The following is a 20948-nucleotide window of genomic DNA, read 5'->3' on the forward strand; positions in this document are numbered from 1 at the left end:
TTTGTTCAATGTTGGCCCGCGATTTTATTCAAGTTTTAAATTTTGGCCCATTGTGTATTTGAGTTTGATACCCCTGCTCTACAGGAACTGGAGCAATACTGCACTTCTATTAAAGGACTTAAGAGCAAGAAGGCTCTGAAAACTGACTTTGTTTTGGACCGATACCTTATTGATTGAGGAATCATGCATCATGATCTTTATTTATTTATTTATTTATGTATTTATTTGTTGTTTTGTCTGTTTCTTACCCTTATTTTGGAATTGCTGTTTATTTGATTTTGTTTGTGTTCTTTCTTCTTAACCCCCTGGCAAAAACTGTATATATTGTAAATTGTTATTGTGAATAAAAAAATAATAATAATCATCTAACTCATTTTTTCAAGTTTTGCAGGAAACACAAAAAAACTTCCGTTATTGATTATATATCTAGCAGGTAAACTCCATATATTTTCCCAATTAAGGTTATTAATAAAGTTATTCCAATAGGTTGTTACATATGGAGTTGATACGACTTCTTTCTGAAATATAGAGCGTATATTACGGTTACTATTGTGTGTAGAGGAAAAACAAATTTGGCCGATTTCAAAGGGCAATAATGATGGATTTTTTATTACTGTACTTTCAAATAACAAAATTAGACCTAGATGGATTGTATTTATGACAATATTAAATTCGCTAATAGTAATTGGGATTCTTTATTTTATGATCAATTATTGATATGTAAGTAATGATCCGTTTGAGTTAAATGACTTAAAAATGAATTAAAACTATATTGTGAATAAACCAATAAGGGTAAAATAAGGATTTGTTTCTATATATAATATTTTTATTGTTCCATATGTTACGGACCCGCATTGCATTCACTGGATAAAAAAAAATAGACACCTTATCTCATAATTACGAGAAAAGATCTCGTAATTATGAGATAATGAGATAAAATAAAATAAATATGAGATAATGAGATAAAAAAAATAGACACCTTATCTCATAATTACGAGATCTTTTCTCATAATTACGAGATCTTTTCTCGTAATTACGAGATCTTTTCTCGTAATTTATTTTTTTTATTTGTAGTATCTATGCGGGGAAAATTATGTTTGTATGTGTTTTAGCTGAGTGAACGGAGCATCTATGGAACGGAGCACCGCTACATGTTTCACACGGACGCATTTGGTCGACGGACCCTCAAAACAAACGAGTTTGCGCTGTACTCACAAGGAAGTGCGGAAAAATTGGTGCGCTTTTTTCAGCTGAGTTGGCTCATATCAAAAGCTGGCGAATTGTTGTTCTCCTTATTTATACAACCTGGGATAAATATTCCCCAAAAAGGAGGAAGAAATATTCTGCCAAAAGGCCTTTGAAGAGATGCCCCGGAGAAAGGTAAGAGATGTCTGCAGCCGTTAGAGCAGCAGGCTGCAGATCGGACACACAACATAACGTCATAGCTAATGGTAGCCATTGCAAGAATGTGATCTTGTTTATAAAGTGTCGCTTCTTCCTGGTATAGTTTGGAGAGCTTTTTATAATTTAGACTTTGCTAATTTTTGCTCACATCTCCACCAAGTTGGCGAAGCGCGTAAAGATGCTGCCGTGCGTCCGTTAACGTCAGTAACGGCAGCAGCTTTAACTGTTGGTAGGGCTGGGAACAGCCTGTTCTTTGACTGCCAGGATGGAACGAAGCGTCCTCACCAAAACAACGCTGTGATTGGACAGGATCCGGACTAGCGTTGCGTTCATTGGCCGGGCTCTCTTAAGCCCCGCCTCCTCTTTAATTTAATTGGTCGTATGCAAATGAGGCGTTCGGCTACTTGTTGTGAAGTTGTCAAAGATACTTAGCGTTGAATGTGCGCTCTGGTCCATGCTGCCATGTAGTGCAGTAGTTCTCAACCTTTTTGAGTCGCGACCCCCAATTTAACATGCATGTTGTCCGCGACCCCCACTCACTGAACACAATCTCACACGCACAGTTCAGATCACCCAAAAAAAGAAACAAAATTACCAAAAAAAGGAAACAAAATGACCAAAAAAGACTCAAAATGACAACAAAATGACCAAAAAAAGACACAAAATGACCAGAAAAGACACAAAATGACCAAAAAAAGACACAAAATGACACAAAAAAGAAAAAAAATGACCAAAAGACACAAAATGACTAAAAAAAAGACACAAAATTACCCAAAAAAGGAAACAAAATGACCAAAAAAGACACAAATTGGCCAGAAAATGATCAAAAAAAGATACAAAATTACCAAAAAAAAAAAAAAAGACCAAAAAGACTAAAACACATGGACACTTTAACACAGTGGAGACAGAGCTGACTTCCAAAATGATTTGGCGACCCCCAGAAATCATCTCGAGACCCCAATTGGGGTCCCGACCCCAAGGTTGAGAACAGCTGATGTAGAGTGATGTTTTTCCTGCTTTTCCCACTTGTATATTGATTGTTTCTGTCTTTTACTAGTATGAAAATTTAGTAAATTTTATTAGTATTAATGGTGATGTTATTAGCATTATTTTGCACGAATTCTACATTAATTCACAGATATAGATACTGGTGCATCTCAATACATTAGAATATCATGGGAAAGTCCATTTCCAATGGTTCAAGTCAAATAGCCCCAACCAAGTATTAAGTGCATATAGATGGGCATACATTTCAGAGGCCAACATTTCTTTATTATACATACTTTTTAAAATTAGTCTTTTGTAATATTATATATATATATAATGATTTTGGTTATTATTAAAAAAAAAACATGGAAAATGTCTAGATAGCAGCTCTTAAATTAAACTCTTGTTAGCTATTTTTGTTGTTGTCATTTTATTTGTCCAAACAAATGTACCTTTGGTTGTACCAGACATTAAAATGAACAAGAAATTGAAGAAAAAGCGTGGTCTATCTGTACATGGACATACTTTTCAGAGGCCAACATTTCTTTATTAAACATACTTTTAAAAATTAGTCTTTTGTAATATTAACATTATTTAAACACAGAATTTTAGGTCTTCATTAAATGTAAGCCATAATCATTATAATTAGAAGAAGTTAAATACATTTAGACGTGAAATGTTTCACCTGTTTTTAATGGACCTATATAATGTGTTATTTCCACATTTTGAATTGAATTACTGACATAAATATACTTTCTATGATATTCTAGTTTATTGAGATGCACCTGTAGATAGATAGATAGATAGATAGATAGATAGATAGATAGATAGATAGATAGATAGATAGATAGACAGATAACTTTATTCATCCCAAAAGGGAAAAAAGGTCGCCATAGCAGTTGGGTATTTGAATACAATAAATAAATAAATAAAAAGATACAATGGAATAAAATACTGAGGTAGAAAAAAACAAAAATAAGAATAGGACAAAGACACTTACACATAAAGCATTGTACAGTGGGGTATTCTATTGTACAGAGCTTTCTGGTTTTTGTTTTCATAATTACTGTAGTTGTTATTCTGTAACTGTATATAGCTTAATAGAATAGAATAGAATAGGTCTTTATTCGTCATTGTCACATGTACAACGAAATTCAAAGTGCTCTCCAGTAAGTGCAACATTTAAGTCTATAAAAATATAAATATAAAAAGAAAAATATGTACAATTCAAAATACCCAGTTTAGACAAACACATAAACACACCCAGACATGCATGCAAATTCTTTGGTCATGATGTAATATTGTGCAGCTGTAGGAGCTCCTATAATATCACATTTGGTATATTATTTCAGAGGATGCAGGGGGCCCCAATGTTCAATGTTCAATGCAAATGACATATGACTAGAGCACCCTTGCCCCACCCCCACCCAGAAGGATTTTGGTGTAGGGTGAGCCTCCGTCAGCAGCATCACCCCATTCATCCCGTGTGGCAGGGAGACAGACAGCCTGTACTTTTGAGAAATTATGCCGTAAAACAAGTCAATTGGACCTGTTATTTTATTAGTTTTATGTATTAAGTGAGTTGTAAGGCGCTCCTGGTGATTGTTAGTCGAGTCAATTGACAACAAACTGGAAATTCACGCGAAAGACGTTGTGGCAAATTGGGTTTGGCACTTGGCACAATAGATGCAATCGGCATTATTCTGGATGTTCCCTGTGGTGATGTCCATTAGGTTTATTTTTAATATTTATTGACAAGTCCATCTTGGCTTTGAGCCGGAGGAGATGTGGAGGAGGTGATTGATGCTCCTCCCCCAGCATGGGATCTTTGTTAAATTATCCGCTGGTAGGAAAAAAAAAAAAAAACATTTACTAAAAATCAGTCTCACATAATTTCTCAAGCTCATCAGTCCAGATTTTTTTATTTAAATCACTCAGGTTTGTTCTGATAAATGTTGCTGTTTGCAGAGGACCGCCGGCAGCAGCTCGGACGGGACTGAGGACTCGGATTTTTCCGCCGATCTCGAGCACGCCGAAGCTTCCGAGAGCGCGCACAGGCGCACCAGCACGCGCCTTACTCGCGCGTCGCTGCGCCTCAGCCGGAGCTCACAAGGTAAACAATTCAAGTTTTTTGAAAAAAATGTAATCATAGGCAGTGGTGGAAAAAGTATTCAGATCTCTTACTTAAGTAAAAGTACTAATACAACACTGTGAAATTACTCCACTACAAGTAAAAGTCCTGCATTCAAAACTTACTGAAGTAAAAGTACAAAAGTATCAGCATCAAAATGTACTTAAAGTATCAAAAGTAAAAGTACTTTTTATGCAGAATGGACCCACTTGGATTGTTTTATATATTCTAAAAATATATTGTTGGGTTATTATTTTTGATGCATTTATGTACGGACCGCTTTAATTTTTACCAAGGTAAGGCTCATTTTTACTACTGAATATACTCTTATGATGATCAATTTAAAACATGTTAACATGTTCGCAAACATTTCATATTAATTATGTTTTTATGTTAAATCTTGAACTGAAAAGTAACTAAAGCTGTCAGCTAAATATAGTGGAGTAAAAAGTACAATATTTGCCTCAAAATGTAGTGAAGTAGAAGTATAAAGTAACATAAAATGGAAATACTCAAGTAAATTACAAATATCTCTAAATCGTACTTAAGTACAGTACTTGAGTAAATGTACTTAGTTACATTCCACCACTGATCATAGGAATAACAAAGAATCATATAAATCAATAACACTGCACATGCACAGGAACAATTATACATTTAGGATGAAAAATGGTGGAAGTAGAAACAAAAAGAGGAACTTTTATCATCTTAAAGGAATGTATAAATACAGTATGTAGGCTAGCATCAGTGGCAGCTACATGCTATGCTGTCATACATTTACAGTGTTGAAGTAATGGCTTTGGTTCTGTTATACTATATTTTTTCCTCAAACCAATTTATGAGAATTATATAATTATTGAAGATAAGTTTTTTCAGCATTTAGCAGACGTTTTCATATATTATACAGTATATTTCCCTACCTCTGTAGCTCTTGTAATAGCTTTAGCAGCACTTTTAGTTGGTTTTAATCATGTATTGACTGCAAAAAAAGTAGAAACCTTAACCTAAAAGAGACAAAAGTAATGTGGCAGTATCGACCCTCGATAAGGGAAAATTATTAGACCATAAAATATTATTAAAAAGCTATTTATTCTCCTTGGCGTTCAGTCCCAGCTAGGCAAGAATCCTTGGCTTTCTTTTTTACTTTTTTACTCTTTTATTTGTCTTTTTTATCTCTAACTCTGTTTTGGATTGAGCTTTTATTACTATTTTATTCTATTCTATTTTATTGTTTTACTGTTTTTAGTATTTTATTGTTTTTATTTATACCTATTTGTGTATGATTTATTCTATTTTAATAACTGTACAGCACTTTGGTCAACTGAGGTTGTTTTTAAATGTCTATAAATAAACTTTGACTTGACTTGACTATCCTTGTTTTCTTCAATTTCTTGTTCATTTTAATGTCTGGTACAACTAAAGGTACATTTGTTTGTTAAATTTAAGAACTGATGTCGAGCCATTTTCCATGTTTTCTTAATAATGGTTTTGGTTATTATCAAGAAAACCATGGAAAATGACTAGATATCAGCTCTTAAATTAAACAAATGTACCTATAGTTGTGCCAGGCATTAAAATGAACAAGAAATTGAAGAAAAAGGGTGGTCTAATAATTTTTTCCATGACTATATTTTCAGAATAACCTTTGTGTAATTACATTAACAATTTATTTCACCATTACACCAGAGTAATGTTGTGTATTTCACAACTTTAGGAAGACCTTTCCAAACCTTATCTTGCCATGGATTTTAGAATCTATTGAACATTTATCCTTGTAGGTACAATCTAAACTATTTATTATATTACAGTTTTGCTTTTCACCTACACTGGATTTCGGGAGCTATCCATACATATTTTATCAAACATATTTATTATTAACCCAGATATTTATATATATAAACATACACTACTGGTCAAAAGTTTTAGAACACACCAACTTTTCCAGAATTTAATTGAAAATTATGCAGTTTAATGTCTCAGTGTACTCTGAAATTAATGCACATTTGCAACATTTAAAATTCTTTATTGAGCATGATAGTGTTTTGAAAGTAAAAAAAGATTCAAAATCACATTTTATGTTGGACTAAAGGACTAAAAAAAGACACAAAATGACCAAAAAAGACACAAAATGACCAAAAAAAGACACCAAAAGACACAAAAAAAGACACAAAATGACCAAAAAAGACGAAATGAAAAAAAAGACACAAAATGACAAAAAAAGACACCAAGACACAAAATGACTAAAAAAAGACACAAAATGACTAAAAAAAGACACAAAATGACCAAAAAAGACTAAATGAAAAAAAAGACACAAAATGACTAAAAAAAGACACAAAATGACAAAAAAAGACACAAAATGACCAAAAAAAACACAAAATGACAAAAAAAGACACAAAATGACTAAAAAAAGACACAAAATGACCAAAAAAAGACACAAAATGACTAAAAAAGACACAAAATGACCAAAAAAAAGACACAAAATGACTTACACAGACATGAAAAGAATTCAAAAATGGACAAAATAGCCCAAGACTCCATAGAGTTAAGTTGTTAACCCATTTCTTGTTCCCTGAAAAAGGCCTACTTGTATAATTCTGAAATGTACATTATTTTCCAGTTTTGGTTAAGCTTACCTTTTTTTATTTACCTCTGGCAGTTCACCACTTACCTTTGGACCCTTTCAAGCTGTTCATTTGACTTGAACTGCTTGAATTTCAATAAAAAACTGGAAAAATTGGGGTGTTCTAAAACTTTTGACCGGTAGTGTATTGATTATTAACCCAGATATTCCTTCATTTATATGTGTAATTTGAACGAGGATGGATGCTTTTATTCTGAAAGACTTGAAATCCCCTTTACTTCAACAGTTCAGCTGTAGCTCTTATATATGGGCAGCCTGTAAAGCATGAATGGCTTCAGACAGCCCGTCCTCCCCCACACACACACTCTACAAACTCTACTCCCACCCTCTGTGTGACCTCTTTCTGCTGTGGCTGCCAGAGGGGATTTACACCAGAGAAAGAAAAGGTGACACTGTTTCCTCTGCTTTTTGTTCCTGAGAGAATTTGGCTACGCTCTCCTGGTCCCAGTTGAGGCTTAGAAACAAAACAGAGTCTCGTTTTCTCCCAGAAAGAAATGGATTCAGAGGTCCGGTCTTCTCTCCTGTGATGGGATTAGTCTCTTCATAACCATTGAGGTTATTTGCAACAAGTAACTCTGTCTTCTTCTTATCACAATTGCTTGGAGTTGCTCAGTTACACACTGCTGAGGTTTAAGACATTAATCTGGAATTTGTCAACACTTTAATGCCTCTCTTCAGTAGTTTTTGCAGCAAAATTCCTTTCCAAAGTTTACAATCCTAGTTGAAATTATCTTCATTATCATTTAATTGCCAGGGTTTTCCCAACCATTATACCACTCTTTGTGCACTATCTCAGCCAAATTAATTTAAAATCAATGTCAAATCAAAAATTTCCTCTGGGTAAATAGTGAAAGGGCCACGGGGGCTACTGCCGGTGTGTGTACACTATGATGAGATTCTTCAGAGATGTCAAACAATTAATAATAGTAATGTTATGATACTATATTATATACAAGGAGCACACCTACAACAAGCATTCCTTTTCAAGTAGATCAAGTTGTCCACCATAAGGTCGGCGGTTTGATTCCGGACCCGGCTCTCACAGTTGAAGTGTCCTGTGCAAAATACTGAGCCCATACTATAGGTTCAAATTCTGCTCAGCTCAATAGTGTCAAGGTCACGTTTATTTCTAGAGCACCTTATATACAACCAAGGTTGACCAAAGTGCTTTACATAACTGAATAACAACAACAACAAAATCCAATCCAATACAAGATACATAATTGAATAACAATAAACTCACAAATAAAAATAAAAGACAATTTGATCTAATATTATATTACATGAGATGTGCAATACAACATACATAGTGTGTGTGTATCTATCTGTAACTGTACTCATTACCTGTGGCCTGAGGCTCAGAGGTTACCACGGCAACTTCAGGTGGTTGTCAATGACGACAGAGGCAACCCAGGCAGAGACCCACAGAAACATGGAGAAAAAGAGTTTTTTTCCTCCTCGTTTCGCGCTCGTCTCACATTTGTTATTCTGTCATTATTCTGACCAAACGATAGCTCCTATCAGAAAAGACATGTGCAATTTTAAAACGGATCCGTTCTGCTTCTCTCAGAAAATCTTTGTGTTACAGTTAATGAGGAGCAGAGAGAGACATGGCCGCACTTGGAGGCTGGCCATTTAAATTCCATATGTCTCTCAGATTTTTTGAGCACATTGTATGAGACAAAAGAAGTTTGTCTACAAATTTGGAAAAAATAATGTGTATAGAGTGTAAATTGTGGCCAGGAGTGTGGAAAGAGAAACGTTTCAGACAATTTCAGACCACTTCTCCCACTCTGAGCGATGATGTCATACACTCTGACACGAACATTCCATGCAATACACACCCATTATAATCTTCGTTAATGGTTAAAACTATAAATCAGCACAAAAGTGACACACTAACATAAGTTACAATGTTGTAAACAGACACATTACAAAAACAAATGAAAACAGTTGAATCTTCATATAGAACAGCCAAATCTGAGAGAAATAAAAATATTCTGAATGAACTTGGCTGATACATCGAAATGGGAATTTTGTTTCTCCATAATATTGGTATCCGTATTGGCCCCAAAACCCAAGTATCAGTCAGGATCAGTGCTGGAACAAGTATTCAGATCCCTTACTTAAGTAAAAGTACTAATACCACACTGAAATGACTTCACTATAGTCTGAAGATGTTATTAGATTATTTTAGCATTTTAATGTTGTCCAGGTAGGGCTCATTTAACTAATTAATATACTTCTGTGTGGTTTCATTTGTAAACATGCATCATCATTTTAAATTGATGCTATTTTTTTATGTTATATCTTGACCTGAAAAATAACTAAAGCTTTCAGCTAAATAATTTGGAGTGAAAAGTACAATATTTCCCTCTTAAATGTAGTGAAGAAAAAGTATAAAGTTAGATTAAATGGAAATACTCAAGTAAAGTACAAGTACCTCAAAATAGTACTTAAGTATTGAGTAAATGTACTTAGTTACATTCCACCACTGGTCAGGATGTAATCCAAAGTAATCTCTCTCCTCTCCTCTCCTCTCCTCTCCTCTCCTCTCCTCTCCTCTCCTCTCCTCCTCTCCTCTCCTCTCCTCTCCTCTCCTAGATAACTGCAGCTCTATACGGAGCAGTTCTCCTGCAGCTGTTGGTCCTGACGAAGGCCCAGATTCAGCAGCAGAGTCAGCAGGAGGAGCAGGAGGAGCAGGAGGTGCAGCAGTTGCAGCGTCCGTCTTCTCCTCCGGGCGCAGGATCACACGCAGCCAGCAGGGGGCGACAAACACCACCGCCAAGAAATACCCACTGCGTCAGAGCAGGTCGTCTGGTTCAGACACCGAGGCAAATGGTGAGAGCAGAAGAAGTGTATCCTGTATGTCTTAGAACAGGGGTCGGCAACCTTTACTAACAAAAGAGCCATTGTTGGCCAAAAAAGGAGAAAAAAATGTCCAAATGGAGCCACAAACCTTTTTTTCGGCCTTCCAATGAAGATAAATCAGCCTAGCAGCATCACTAATAGGTCATAATGAATGAGAATTTCTTAAAATGATTTTATTTGTCGGTAAAAATTTAGAGTTTAAGGCACCGAGCTGTAGACTTTCGTAAGCTATGCTGCACATTTTAGTTGACAAAAAACTTTTTAAACGCTGTATATAAGCGATACATCTTTACAACTGAAGAATACAAATTTCTTTTGGCCTACACCAATGATAAATGAACATTACAATTTGAATAAATAACCTATTAATTTCTTATAATTTTATTGTCACAGCCACAGGAAGCCACTGCAAATGGCCTGAAGAGCCACATGTGGCTCCGGAGCCTCAGGTTGCCCACCCCTGTCTTAGAAACTACATCTGTGTACTACATTAAAGGACGCTTTCAACATTTTTTATTAAAAGAGGAGCAGGAGCAGGAGTTGGGAAATCTCAAGCAAATCCATTTATTAAAAGAGAGTGGAAACTGAATGAAGGGGTGATGAAAAGAGGGAGGGAGAAAAGTGAAGAGAGCGGTTTAGTCAGGGGGATAGAGGGAAGGAGGAAAAGGACAAAAGAGAGACTAAAAGGAAAGACTGATGAGGAGATGAAAGAGTTGAAAAGGAAGCTGGAGTTTCCAGGACCTCAAAGAAAAATTTTGGTCTTCAAAACCAAGATCATTTTCGATACAAATCAGGAATTCTTATAAATGGATAACAGATAGTTTATTAATGTTTAATCATCATTTATAAACCGTTTATAGGCCATTATAATGGTAAATAGATCATTTATTAATGTTTAACTAACTAAATCATTTATAAATGGCAAATAGATGGTATATTAATGTAAGTTTATAGTTACTTTACCATTAAGAAACAATTAAATTAAAATTATTAGTTTATTAATAGTTTAATTTGCACCCATTATAACATCTTGACACCATATTAAGTATGTTAATGATTTAGAAAAGATTCATATACATTTAAGAAATTGGTTGAAAACATTTAAAGATTAAATATGTAGTAAATTGTTAATAATTGGTTTATAAACCATCTATAAACATAAATTAGTTGGTTATTGTAAAGTGTTACCCAGGGATTTTATGAGCAAGAAACTCTTAAAGGATTTTACTTCAGGGAGGGAAGGAATTTTTAACATTAACACTTTAATATTTTCAAGCAGCATCCTTATATTTATATGTATGATGTTGCTGCTGTTTTACTTAATGCACAATCCTCCCCTTGTTATGTTATGTTTACGTTTATTTGATTTGATTTGATAAATCTTTATTGTCCCCGAGGGGCAATTTGTTCTGCATTCAGTAGTAAAAAATGTCACACAACAAACAAATAATCATAACAAATACAAAACACAGAACATAAAAACATTAAAGCATAAAAGCATGGTTTATGTTATGTTGTATGTTCTTGTGCCCTTATGCACTTATGTGTATGTTACTAAGGAAAAATGAATAAAAAGTAAATAAAAAAAGAAAAGAAAAGGAAGCTGGAAGGGCAGAGAAAAGAGAAATGATGTGAAGATGAGGAGGAGGAGGAGGAGGAGGAGGAGGAAGAGCATCTATCTGCTTGTTGCATTCATTCATTTTCGTGCCATTCAACTAATGTCACTGTGATCACAGTGTGTTCCTGATTACAAAGAAGACAAATATGTCTCAGTACATATCCTGGCCCAATAAATGACCTGACAGAGACACTGTAGCAGATGGTGATCTGTATCTGTGCTTAGATTGTTTAATTTTATTATTTAGTGTCTTAACATTGAGTCATATCAGGAAAACAATATTAGGCTGCTTTAATAATACAAATTAAACACAATTCTCATCATGTTTATGTCACACAGCAAGCCTATTTAGTTTGTTTATTTGCACAATACGAAGTAGAAAAAAACAAAGCACTACATATTATATCTTGATTATTCTAACTAGTGAACACTCATATTGCAACTATCTATGGCTTAAACATATTTTATGGACGAACCACATGTATGCTAATGATAATAAGACATTTTCTTGAACCTTTCCATCAGTCCTAAAGGTGAAGGTCAATGTGTAAGGAATGAGCTCTTGTTAACGTTAAATCTGGTGTTCCACATGGCTTATTTCAGGGCCCATGGTGGTTTTAATTTGCCAGTTTAAAAGTTTGTAAATTGTAGAGGGAAGGAAAACATCGATACAGCATAGTATTGCGATATTTTGCGTGCCGATATTATATCGATTCATGTCCGCCAAGTATCGATGTTTAGCATTCGGCGTATTTACGCCATTTTTTTCCCCAGAGGCCGTAGCTGGCACCATGTGCGTCAGGATATCGGGTCGGGAAGTTGTTGAAATATCGCTACACAGAGTTAAATAAATTGTTTAGAATGGCAGAGGCTTGCAATCTGTGAGTTAAAATGGCCGGGCATCTTGGATAGTTCAATGTGACTGGAAAAATAGGAAATGTGCTGTAATATTCACCTGCCAGGCTCTCTGAGCTCAAACACTGGTTTCCTACTGCAGCGACATCAGTCTCCACTATTGGATTTATTTGCAGGCAGCTACTGCTGCAGGCTGTTCACTGTATCTGAATGTGGTCGCATTTGCAACCTACAGAGAATTCCCGTAAGAGATATTTAGCAGTAGAGGTTAAAGAAGTGGAAATATTCATGGTTAATAAGGCTACGTAGGGACATACACTGATTTTGAATCATTGACACAGTTTTTTTTTGACAAAAAAGTGTATTTGTGTGTGAACTAGAATTACAAAACAGCAGTTAAATGAGCTTTCAGGCATCTTTTGAAGCATTGCTTCCTTTCTCATTCTCTTCGTTCTGATTGGCTCAGCAGACCTGAAGCAAGGGGCGGACCGAGACGAAACCCCTCCTCGGACCCCGACAGGCAACGCCCCGTCCTCAGAGTCAGACATCGAGGTCTCCAGCCCGGGCAACGACCTCGTGTCTTCCAGCAACGACATCGTAGTTTCACAAGAGGAGGACGAGAGATTGGCCAAAGAGCTGTCACTCAAAGAGGCCGCCGCCCACGACCTTTCCCACCGGCCCAAGCGACGGCGCTTCCATGAGAGCTACAACTTCAACATGAAGTGTCCCACACCTGGCTGCAACTCATTGGGTGAGGGCAAAAACACTTTCTTTTATATTGGATTAGATGTCATGCTCCGATCCTAGCCTGGGTTTACCCATAATGCCTTGCACGCTCGAATTTCATTTCAAACCTCCATCCAGTCTGGAAACCAGGAAGGTTTCTTTGCCCTGTTTTAGGATCCAATCACAGAGCGGGGAGGGACGGCAAGACGATGACGCGTACTACTCGGCAGACGGAAGCTTGTAGTTTTGTAGTTTTCTTACGGATCCAACATGGCTGCTGCAGACGCGAAACTCTCTTTCGATCTAGCTGACAGCGTTTTAAATAGTTTAGAGTGAAAGTTTATTTTAAAAGAAGAACAACAATTGACTTTACACTCCTGTTTCACAGCGAAAAAGGATGTTTTAGAATTGCTTCCGACAGGATTTGGCCAAAGCCTAATCTACCAACTAGCATTACATATTGCACATTTAAAATGATGTAATCTGGGTACACCTTAATGTACTTCCAGTCTAAACAGTCATTTAAAAATATGAAATGTGTGCACTGTTGCTTGTTGTAACTTGCCATTTTCTTTTTTTTGTAATTAATTTTTTATTAGCATTTTGTGTCCGATATATAAACAACATATACTGTACCAACTGTGTATGATATTATCAGTATCAATTCACATTCACTTCAAAAGCACACATACAGTAAAACAGGAGTAAAAAATAGAAAAAATAAAAACTTTCTTAGCCCTGTTTTAGCCATCAGACACCGCTACTAGCGCCGCTACTAGCGCTGCTACTAGCCCCGCTACTAGCCCCGCTACTAGCACCGCTACTAACCCCGCTACTAGCCCTGCTACTAGCACTGCTACTAGCCCCGCTACTAGCCCCGCTACTAGTGCCGCTACTAGCCCCGCTACTAGTGCCGCTACTAGTGCCGCTACTAGCCCCGCTACTAGTTCCGCTACTAACCCCGCTACTAGCCCTGCTACTAGCACTGCTACTAGCCCCACTACTAGTGCCGCTACTAGCCCCGCTACTAGTGCCGCTACTAGTGCCGCTACTAGCCCCGCTACTAGCCCCGCTACTAGTTCCGCTACTAACCCCGCTACTAGCCCTGCTACTAGCGCTGCTACTAGCCCCGCTACTAGCGCCGCTACTAGCCCCGCTACTAGCGCCGCTACTAGCCCCGCTACTAGCGCCGCTACTAGCCCCGCTACTAGCCCCGTTACTAGCCCCGCTACTAGCGCCGCTACTAGCCCCGATACTAGCCCCGCTAGTAGCGCCGCTACTAGCCACCCTACTAGCCCCGCTACCGCTCGCTTCTGTAACGCAGGTGATCTGGCTACGAGCCGGGGGACAGCGAAGCCCCCAGAGACCCCCAGCAGCTCGTCTATTGCCCATAAAATCAGTGGATGTGTGTGGCTGAATGACATGAGGGGGAAATAAGGCGTAAAAATTAATAATCTTGCAGAAAGCGAGAACTGGAGAAGCAAAGCAGCAGTCAGAACATGCTGCAGAAAAACGTTGCAGAAGCAGAATTGAGCATTTTAGTCTCAAAGTAGAGATGCTAGAGGGCTAGTCCGGCTATGTAAACATTCATTTCTGTCGCTCTACATACGTCATCTGGTATAACTGATCTGATTGGCTAAGAGCTACCTACAGACGCTTTGATAGACATTCTAAGCGCCCAATAAACGGCTCTGGAGGATCGTAAACCACACCTCCTCTACGGAGAAATGAACGGCTGGTTGCCAGACTAATCTCATTTGTGATTAGTCTGGTGTTAGCCAGGCTGCTCCGATCCACCAATCTTTATCAATCTGTCTACATCCCTCTTTCTTTACGTCTCTGTGTCCCTCACCCTTTCCTTTTTCCGTTTTTCTCTCAGGTCATCTAACAGGAAGGCATGAGAGACATTTCTCCATATCGGGATGTCCTCTCTACCACAACCTCTCTGCTGATGAATGCAAGGTACACACACACACACACACACACACACACACACACACACACACACACACACACACACACACACACTTACACAAAGATTTATCAGCAGGGATTCAAGACTATGAAGAGAGTGTGAAACCATGATGTTTTTCAGACAAATTATGCCACATTGCTTCAGTTACTACATTGTTGCTTGTATTATACAATACAGGTGCATCTCAATGAATTAGAATATCGTAGAAAAGTTCATTTATGTCAGTAATTCAATTTTTATGTATATATATATATATATGGCAAGTTAAATATATATATATATATATATATATATATATATTTAACTTGCCATATATATATATACATAAAAATTGAAAATTGAAAAGTAATATTGATTGAATATTTATGTCGGCCTTAAAAAATGACACAAATAATGCTTAATTTCACCTTAAAAGTTGATGTTTTGCATATATATATATATATATATATATGTATTAAATGTGTATAAATAAATGTGTATATATATATTAAAAGTTGATGTTTTGCATATATATATATATATATATATATATGCAAAACATCAACTTTTAAGGTGAAATTAAGCATTATTTGTGTCATTTTTTAAGGCCGACATAAATATTCAATCAATATTACTTTTAAATGTTCCAGTTGGTATTTTGCATATGTATATATATATATATATATATAAAAGACACTGAGCCTCCACTATATCCTTGCTCTGACTCTAGACTATAGATCTAGAAACTTAATTTCCTCATCTTTGATTGCCTACTTACAAAAAAACTAAGGGGAAATGGTCCAATGGCTGAGCAAGATGGACAATTTGGTGGCTATTTGATACAAATTAGAAGGTCAAAAACTCAAAATTTCGCTTGGGAACCATTTTTTTTGGACTCAGCACCCTTGAGATCTGTAAGGTAGGCCGGTTCCTGACTTGTACCCATAAATGCTCCTCACTTCTTATAGGAGGCCTTTATTCTGAAATCCGTCTAGACTAACAGGCTCAAATAGAAGTTGTCAAGCTGCGAAGCCTCCAGGAACACGGAGGCGGTAGCTGCAGTTTTTAGCGCTGTGGGGGTGTTTGTGATGGTTGGTGGTGACGGTGTTGATGTTTTGTTAGGGCAAAGCATCGACGCGCGACAAACAGGCCGAGGAGAGGACGCTGTCACACCGCCAGGACGAGAACAGACACTCCACAAGAAACCAGGTAACACACAAGCACACATATATGTATATACATGTAAACAGCATGTGGAGGCGCATGAGACAAGAATAACACATGCTGACACCTGAAACACAGAAACATGTCAACACATATATACATATACTGTCTTTCATTTTTTCTTTTTTCTTTTTTCATTTTATTAATTCTTCTTTTCGAACCGAAAAAAATAAACAACATAAACTACAACAGCGTAGGCTAGATCAGCTATTCTCAACCTTGGGGTCGGGACCCCAATTGGGGTCGCGAGATGATTTCTGGGGGTCGCCAAATCATTTTGGAAGTCAGCTCTGTCTCCACTGTGTTAAAGTGTTCATGTGTTAATGTGTTTTAGTCTTTTTGGTCATTTAATGTCTTTTTTTGGTCATTTTGTGTGTTTTTTTGGTCATTTTGTGTCATTTTTTTATCATTTTGTGGTCAGTTTGTGTCTTTTTTAGTCATTTTGTGTCTTTTTTTGGTCATTTTGTGTCTTTTTTTAGTCATTTAGTGTCTTTTTTTGTCATTTTGTGTCTTTTTTTGCTAATTTTGTTTCTTTTTTAGGCCATTTTGTGTCTTTTTTTGGTAATTTTGTGTCTTTTTTTGGTAATTTTGTGTCTTTTTTTTGGTCATTTTGTGTCTTTTTGGCCGATTTGTGTCTTTTTTTTGTCTTTTTTGGTCATTTTTGGTCGATTCGTGTCTTTTTTTTAATCATTTTTTTATCATTTTGTGGTCAGTTTGTGTCTTTTTTGGTCATTTTGTGTCTTTTTTGGTCGATTTGTGTCTTTTTTTGATCATTTTGTGTCTTTTTTGGTCGATTCGTGTCTTTTTTTAAATCATTTTGTGTCTTTTTTGGTCATTTTGTGTCTTTTTTTGGTCATTTTGTGTCTTTTTTTGGTCATTTTGTGTCTTTTTTTTGTGTCATTTTGTGTCTTTTTTGGCCGATTTGTGTCTTTTTTTTGATAATTTTGTGGTCAATTTGGTTCTCTGGCTTGAAGCTGACTGTTTTTAGTTGTTGTCTGCTTCATTATTTGTCCAAAATACGTCGTATCAATTGAGTTTGTATGATCCGAACTGTGTGTGTGAGATTGTGTTCAGTGAGCGGGGGTCGCAGACAACATGCATGTTAAATTGGGAGTTGTGATTCAAAAAGGTTGAGAACTACTGGGCTAGATGCATATACATATTCATACACATACTCACATAGACACCATTAAACAGATGTACATAAACATATAAACATTTACACATACAGTATATAAAGCCCTATACATATACATGCATCTGCCCCGTTTAAGTAATAAGATAGAAATAAGAACCAGTTAACTTAATATTCAATATGCATTTCCTTTTATAATTTTGGTTCCAAAAAAAGGGAGTAGGCTGAAGTATTAAATACTTATCTAGGCCTCTCCCCTGATACAAAAAACATTTATAAAAAGTCATTTCTACCATCTGCAGTCGCTATACTAAATAGTGGCCGGTAGCACTGTACCCCACGTCATTCTTTTTATTGGTGTTGTGTTTTTACTGAAGTGCTGTTGTTGTTTTATCTAACTTCATGTAATTGTTGTGTGTTTTGCATGAATTTTTATAGCCGTGTCGAAAGACAAATTTCTGCTCTGTTGAACAGACAATAAAGATATATTCTATTCTATTCTATTCTATTCTATTCTATACTCAACACTTTTGTATCTCTATATATTGCCACTTAATGTTAAATAAATATGTATTATCATTATTATTATTATATATTTACTTATTTTCTTATTAGTCAACCATAGTATATCAAACAACTTAGATCTGAGAATTTCTATTACTCCCGCAAAGAAAACAAACAAACAACAAACAAATCAAAACACTGAAGGCAGTTACAAGAATGTCCTTTTTTTAGCATATCATTTTTTAAAAGCCTTTTTAACTTAACAATTGTTGTGCATGATTTCTGTAAGGCTGCAGAATATCAGGAACAGTTATTTCTTCAGTGAATCCAGGTGAAAGCTGTGAGCCTCGCTCAGTTTCACCTGTCAGATTCACTTCATCATGAACTGCTCGTGTGTGTCTGTGTGTGTGTGTGTGTGTGTGTGTGTGTGTGTGTGTGTGTGTGTGTGAAGGGGAATTCCACACACACACACAAACACTGCAGCATCACTCTTAAAGCAGTAATGCCTCAGGTCACACTGTGATTCCTCAGTGTAGCGGCTCAGAGGCAAAGTGATGAAGGCTTTGTGTAGGTTGAGTCACAGTGAGTGTGAGAGGAATCTTCCTGGTCTCAGAGGAAAGTTTATGTGAGCCTAAAATTAAAAAAGGAACCCTTAAACAAAAATACACTGGATAAAAAAGATGTCACAGTGTAACACATGGTAGTTAACTGCAAGCTGTACCTATTAAGTCAGGAAAAAAGAAAACATTCAAGGACATTAGTAACAGAAGTCACTCACTCAAATGATTTAAGGGACAATTCACACCAAAATCAAAAATGCTAATTTTCCTCTAACCCAGTAGTTCTCAACCCAATTTAACATGCATGTTGTCTGCGACCCCCTATCACTGAACACAATCTCACACGCACAGTTCAGATCATACAAAAAAGAAACAAAATGACCAAATAAAGGAAACAAAGTGACCAAAAAAGACACAAAATGACCAAAAAAGACAGAAAATGACCAAAAAGGAAACAAAATGACCAAAAAAGACAGAAAATGACCAAAAAAGACAGAAAATGACCAAAAAGGAAACAAAATGACCAAAAAAGACAGAAAATGACCAAAAAAGACAGAAAATGACCAGAAAAGACAGAAAATGACCAAAAAGGAAACAAAATGACCAAAAAAGACAGAAAATGACCAAAAAAGACACAAAATGACCAGAAAAGACAAAAAATGACCAAAAAGGAAACAAAATGACCAAAAAAGACAGAAAATGACCAGAAAATACACTAAATTAAAAATAAATTAATATTACAAAGTGATGAAATAGGGAACCATCCTAGTCCAGGCAAAGCCCTGTGGTCCAGCCCAACACCTGCTTATTTAAAGGAAAACTTAACCTTAAAAACACCTTTAACACTATCACAATGCACATGTGGTCCTGTTTTTGTCTTTTGTTTCTCTTTAATGTTGTTTCTATGTTTATCACAAACGCCAGGGGTTGGACAAGATAACAGAAACGTCTTAAAATGGAAAAGTAGTGCAGTAAAAACAAATTAATTGAAGCTCAAAATGTTTGCTTTTGATTCAGGTTGATAATCATGATGAAGGTGATAGTTTGTGCCATATTTTGGACTACACGAGTCACATGTTAAGTGGTTAAAGTCCTAAAAACACAGTCGTTTGGTGTATTTTGTCTTCTTCACTTCTCAGTGTCATGCAAGACAGCTTATGAAACAAATATATAATTAAAAAAAGTTGTTGTCCTTATTTGGCATTTAAACGTTTGATGGGAAATCCTTATTCGTATAAATCTAAGGTTATTCCATTAAAACCAGTACTAGTACAGAAATAATGGAAATGTATATAATTCAGCAAGAGGTAATGAAGTTGTAAAATTCTCTCTGTGTGTTAGGCGCCTTCAGACCGTCAGCTGCGCTACAAGGAGAAGGTGACGGAGCTGAGGAGGAAGAGGAACTCAGGCCTCAATAAGGAGCAAAAGGACAATTACATGGTGAGTAGAGGAGTGAATCAGCAGAGGCCCCATGATACGATTTTATCCTCATACTTGAGTCACGATACAATATTATTGCGATTTTAAGCATTTTGCGATATGGTGAGTTTTTTTCCAATACAATATATTGTGATTTAACTGTTTAACTGCATTTTGTGTCCACAAAATGAAATTAAATCAAGAATTGTCTTGTCAAAGAAGAGAATCAGAGAGCCTGGCAGGTGAATATTACAGCACATTTCCTATTTTTCCAGTCACATTGAACTATCCAAAATGCCATTTTAACTCAGAGATTACAAGCCTCTGCCATTCTAAACAATGTATTTAACTCTGTGTTAATCCACAAAACATCTTTTCTAATACAATATGCATTTAAAGTGAGTCACTTTCCTGAATAAAAACCAATGCAAGTTAATAATTTTTCTTATTGGTTTGTTCCAAGTCACGTGACTTTCAAGGTCCCGGCGGTCAGAACAAAAAACATGGCGGACAGTTCTCTCATTTTTAGTGAAAAAAAATAATATTTTGACTTAGTTTCTGCATAAAAATGGATTTTGATCACATTTGTAGCGAGAAATATATGTTTTATTTTCTAAATATTCACTCAGTGAATGTACATAATCACTTTGTATGTTGGAATAGCCACGGGATATGACTGTCATTAACTTGCATTGTAGCCAAATCCGTGTCAGTTTCACGGAAATTTGAGTGATTCCGTGGCTATTCCACGGATTTTGAGTTAAGCGTATCCGTGGCTATTTCACGGATTCCTGTGAGACCAGGTTGACTTTAATTGTTGCTCAGTTTGCTACACACTGATCTACTGTGTTCAAGCCAAAACACCAGCAGAGCATTCTGGGATTTGTAGTATTATTTGCGCTGTATAATAATAATTTGG

The 20948-nt window shown here is 36.2% G+C and overlaps 1 protein-coding gene across 1 annotated transcript in view; it reads left to right on the forward strand.

Moving 5' to 3' along the window:
- The first annotated feature begins 1191 nt into the window (after nucleotides 1-1191).
- The window catches only part of LOC131983736 (histone acetyltransferase KAT7-like), a 36027-nt gene continuing 16270 nt past the window's right edge, over nucleotides 1192-20948 (forward strand). The window contains exons 1-7 of the mRNA XM_059348526.1: nucleotides 1192-1380; nucleotides 4360-4504; nucleotides 9768-10004; nucleotides 12977-13258; nucleotides 15113-15195; nucleotides 16310-16396; nucleotides 19952-20050. Of these exons, the coding sequence (XP_059204509.1) occupies nucleotides 1366-1380; nucleotides 4360-4504; nucleotides 9768-10004; nucleotides 12977-13258; nucleotides 15113-15195; nucleotides 16310-16396; nucleotides 19952-20050 (948 nt within the window). The 5' untranslated portion in view covers nucleotides 1192-1365. The remainder of the gene's footprint in view (nucleotides 1381-4359; nucleotides 4505-9767; nucleotides 10005-12976; nucleotides 13259-15112; nucleotides 15196-16309; nucleotides 16397-19951; nucleotides 20051-20948) is intronic.

The sequence above is a fragment of the Centropristis striata genome, chromosome 13 (genome assembly GCF_030273125.1).
Source record: "Centropristis striata isolate RG_2023a ecotype Rhode Island chromosome 13, C.striata_1.0, whole genome shotgun sequence".
NCBI classification, from domain to species: Eukaryota; Metazoa; Chordata; class Actinopteri; order Perciformes; family Serranidae; genus Centropristis; species Centropristis striata.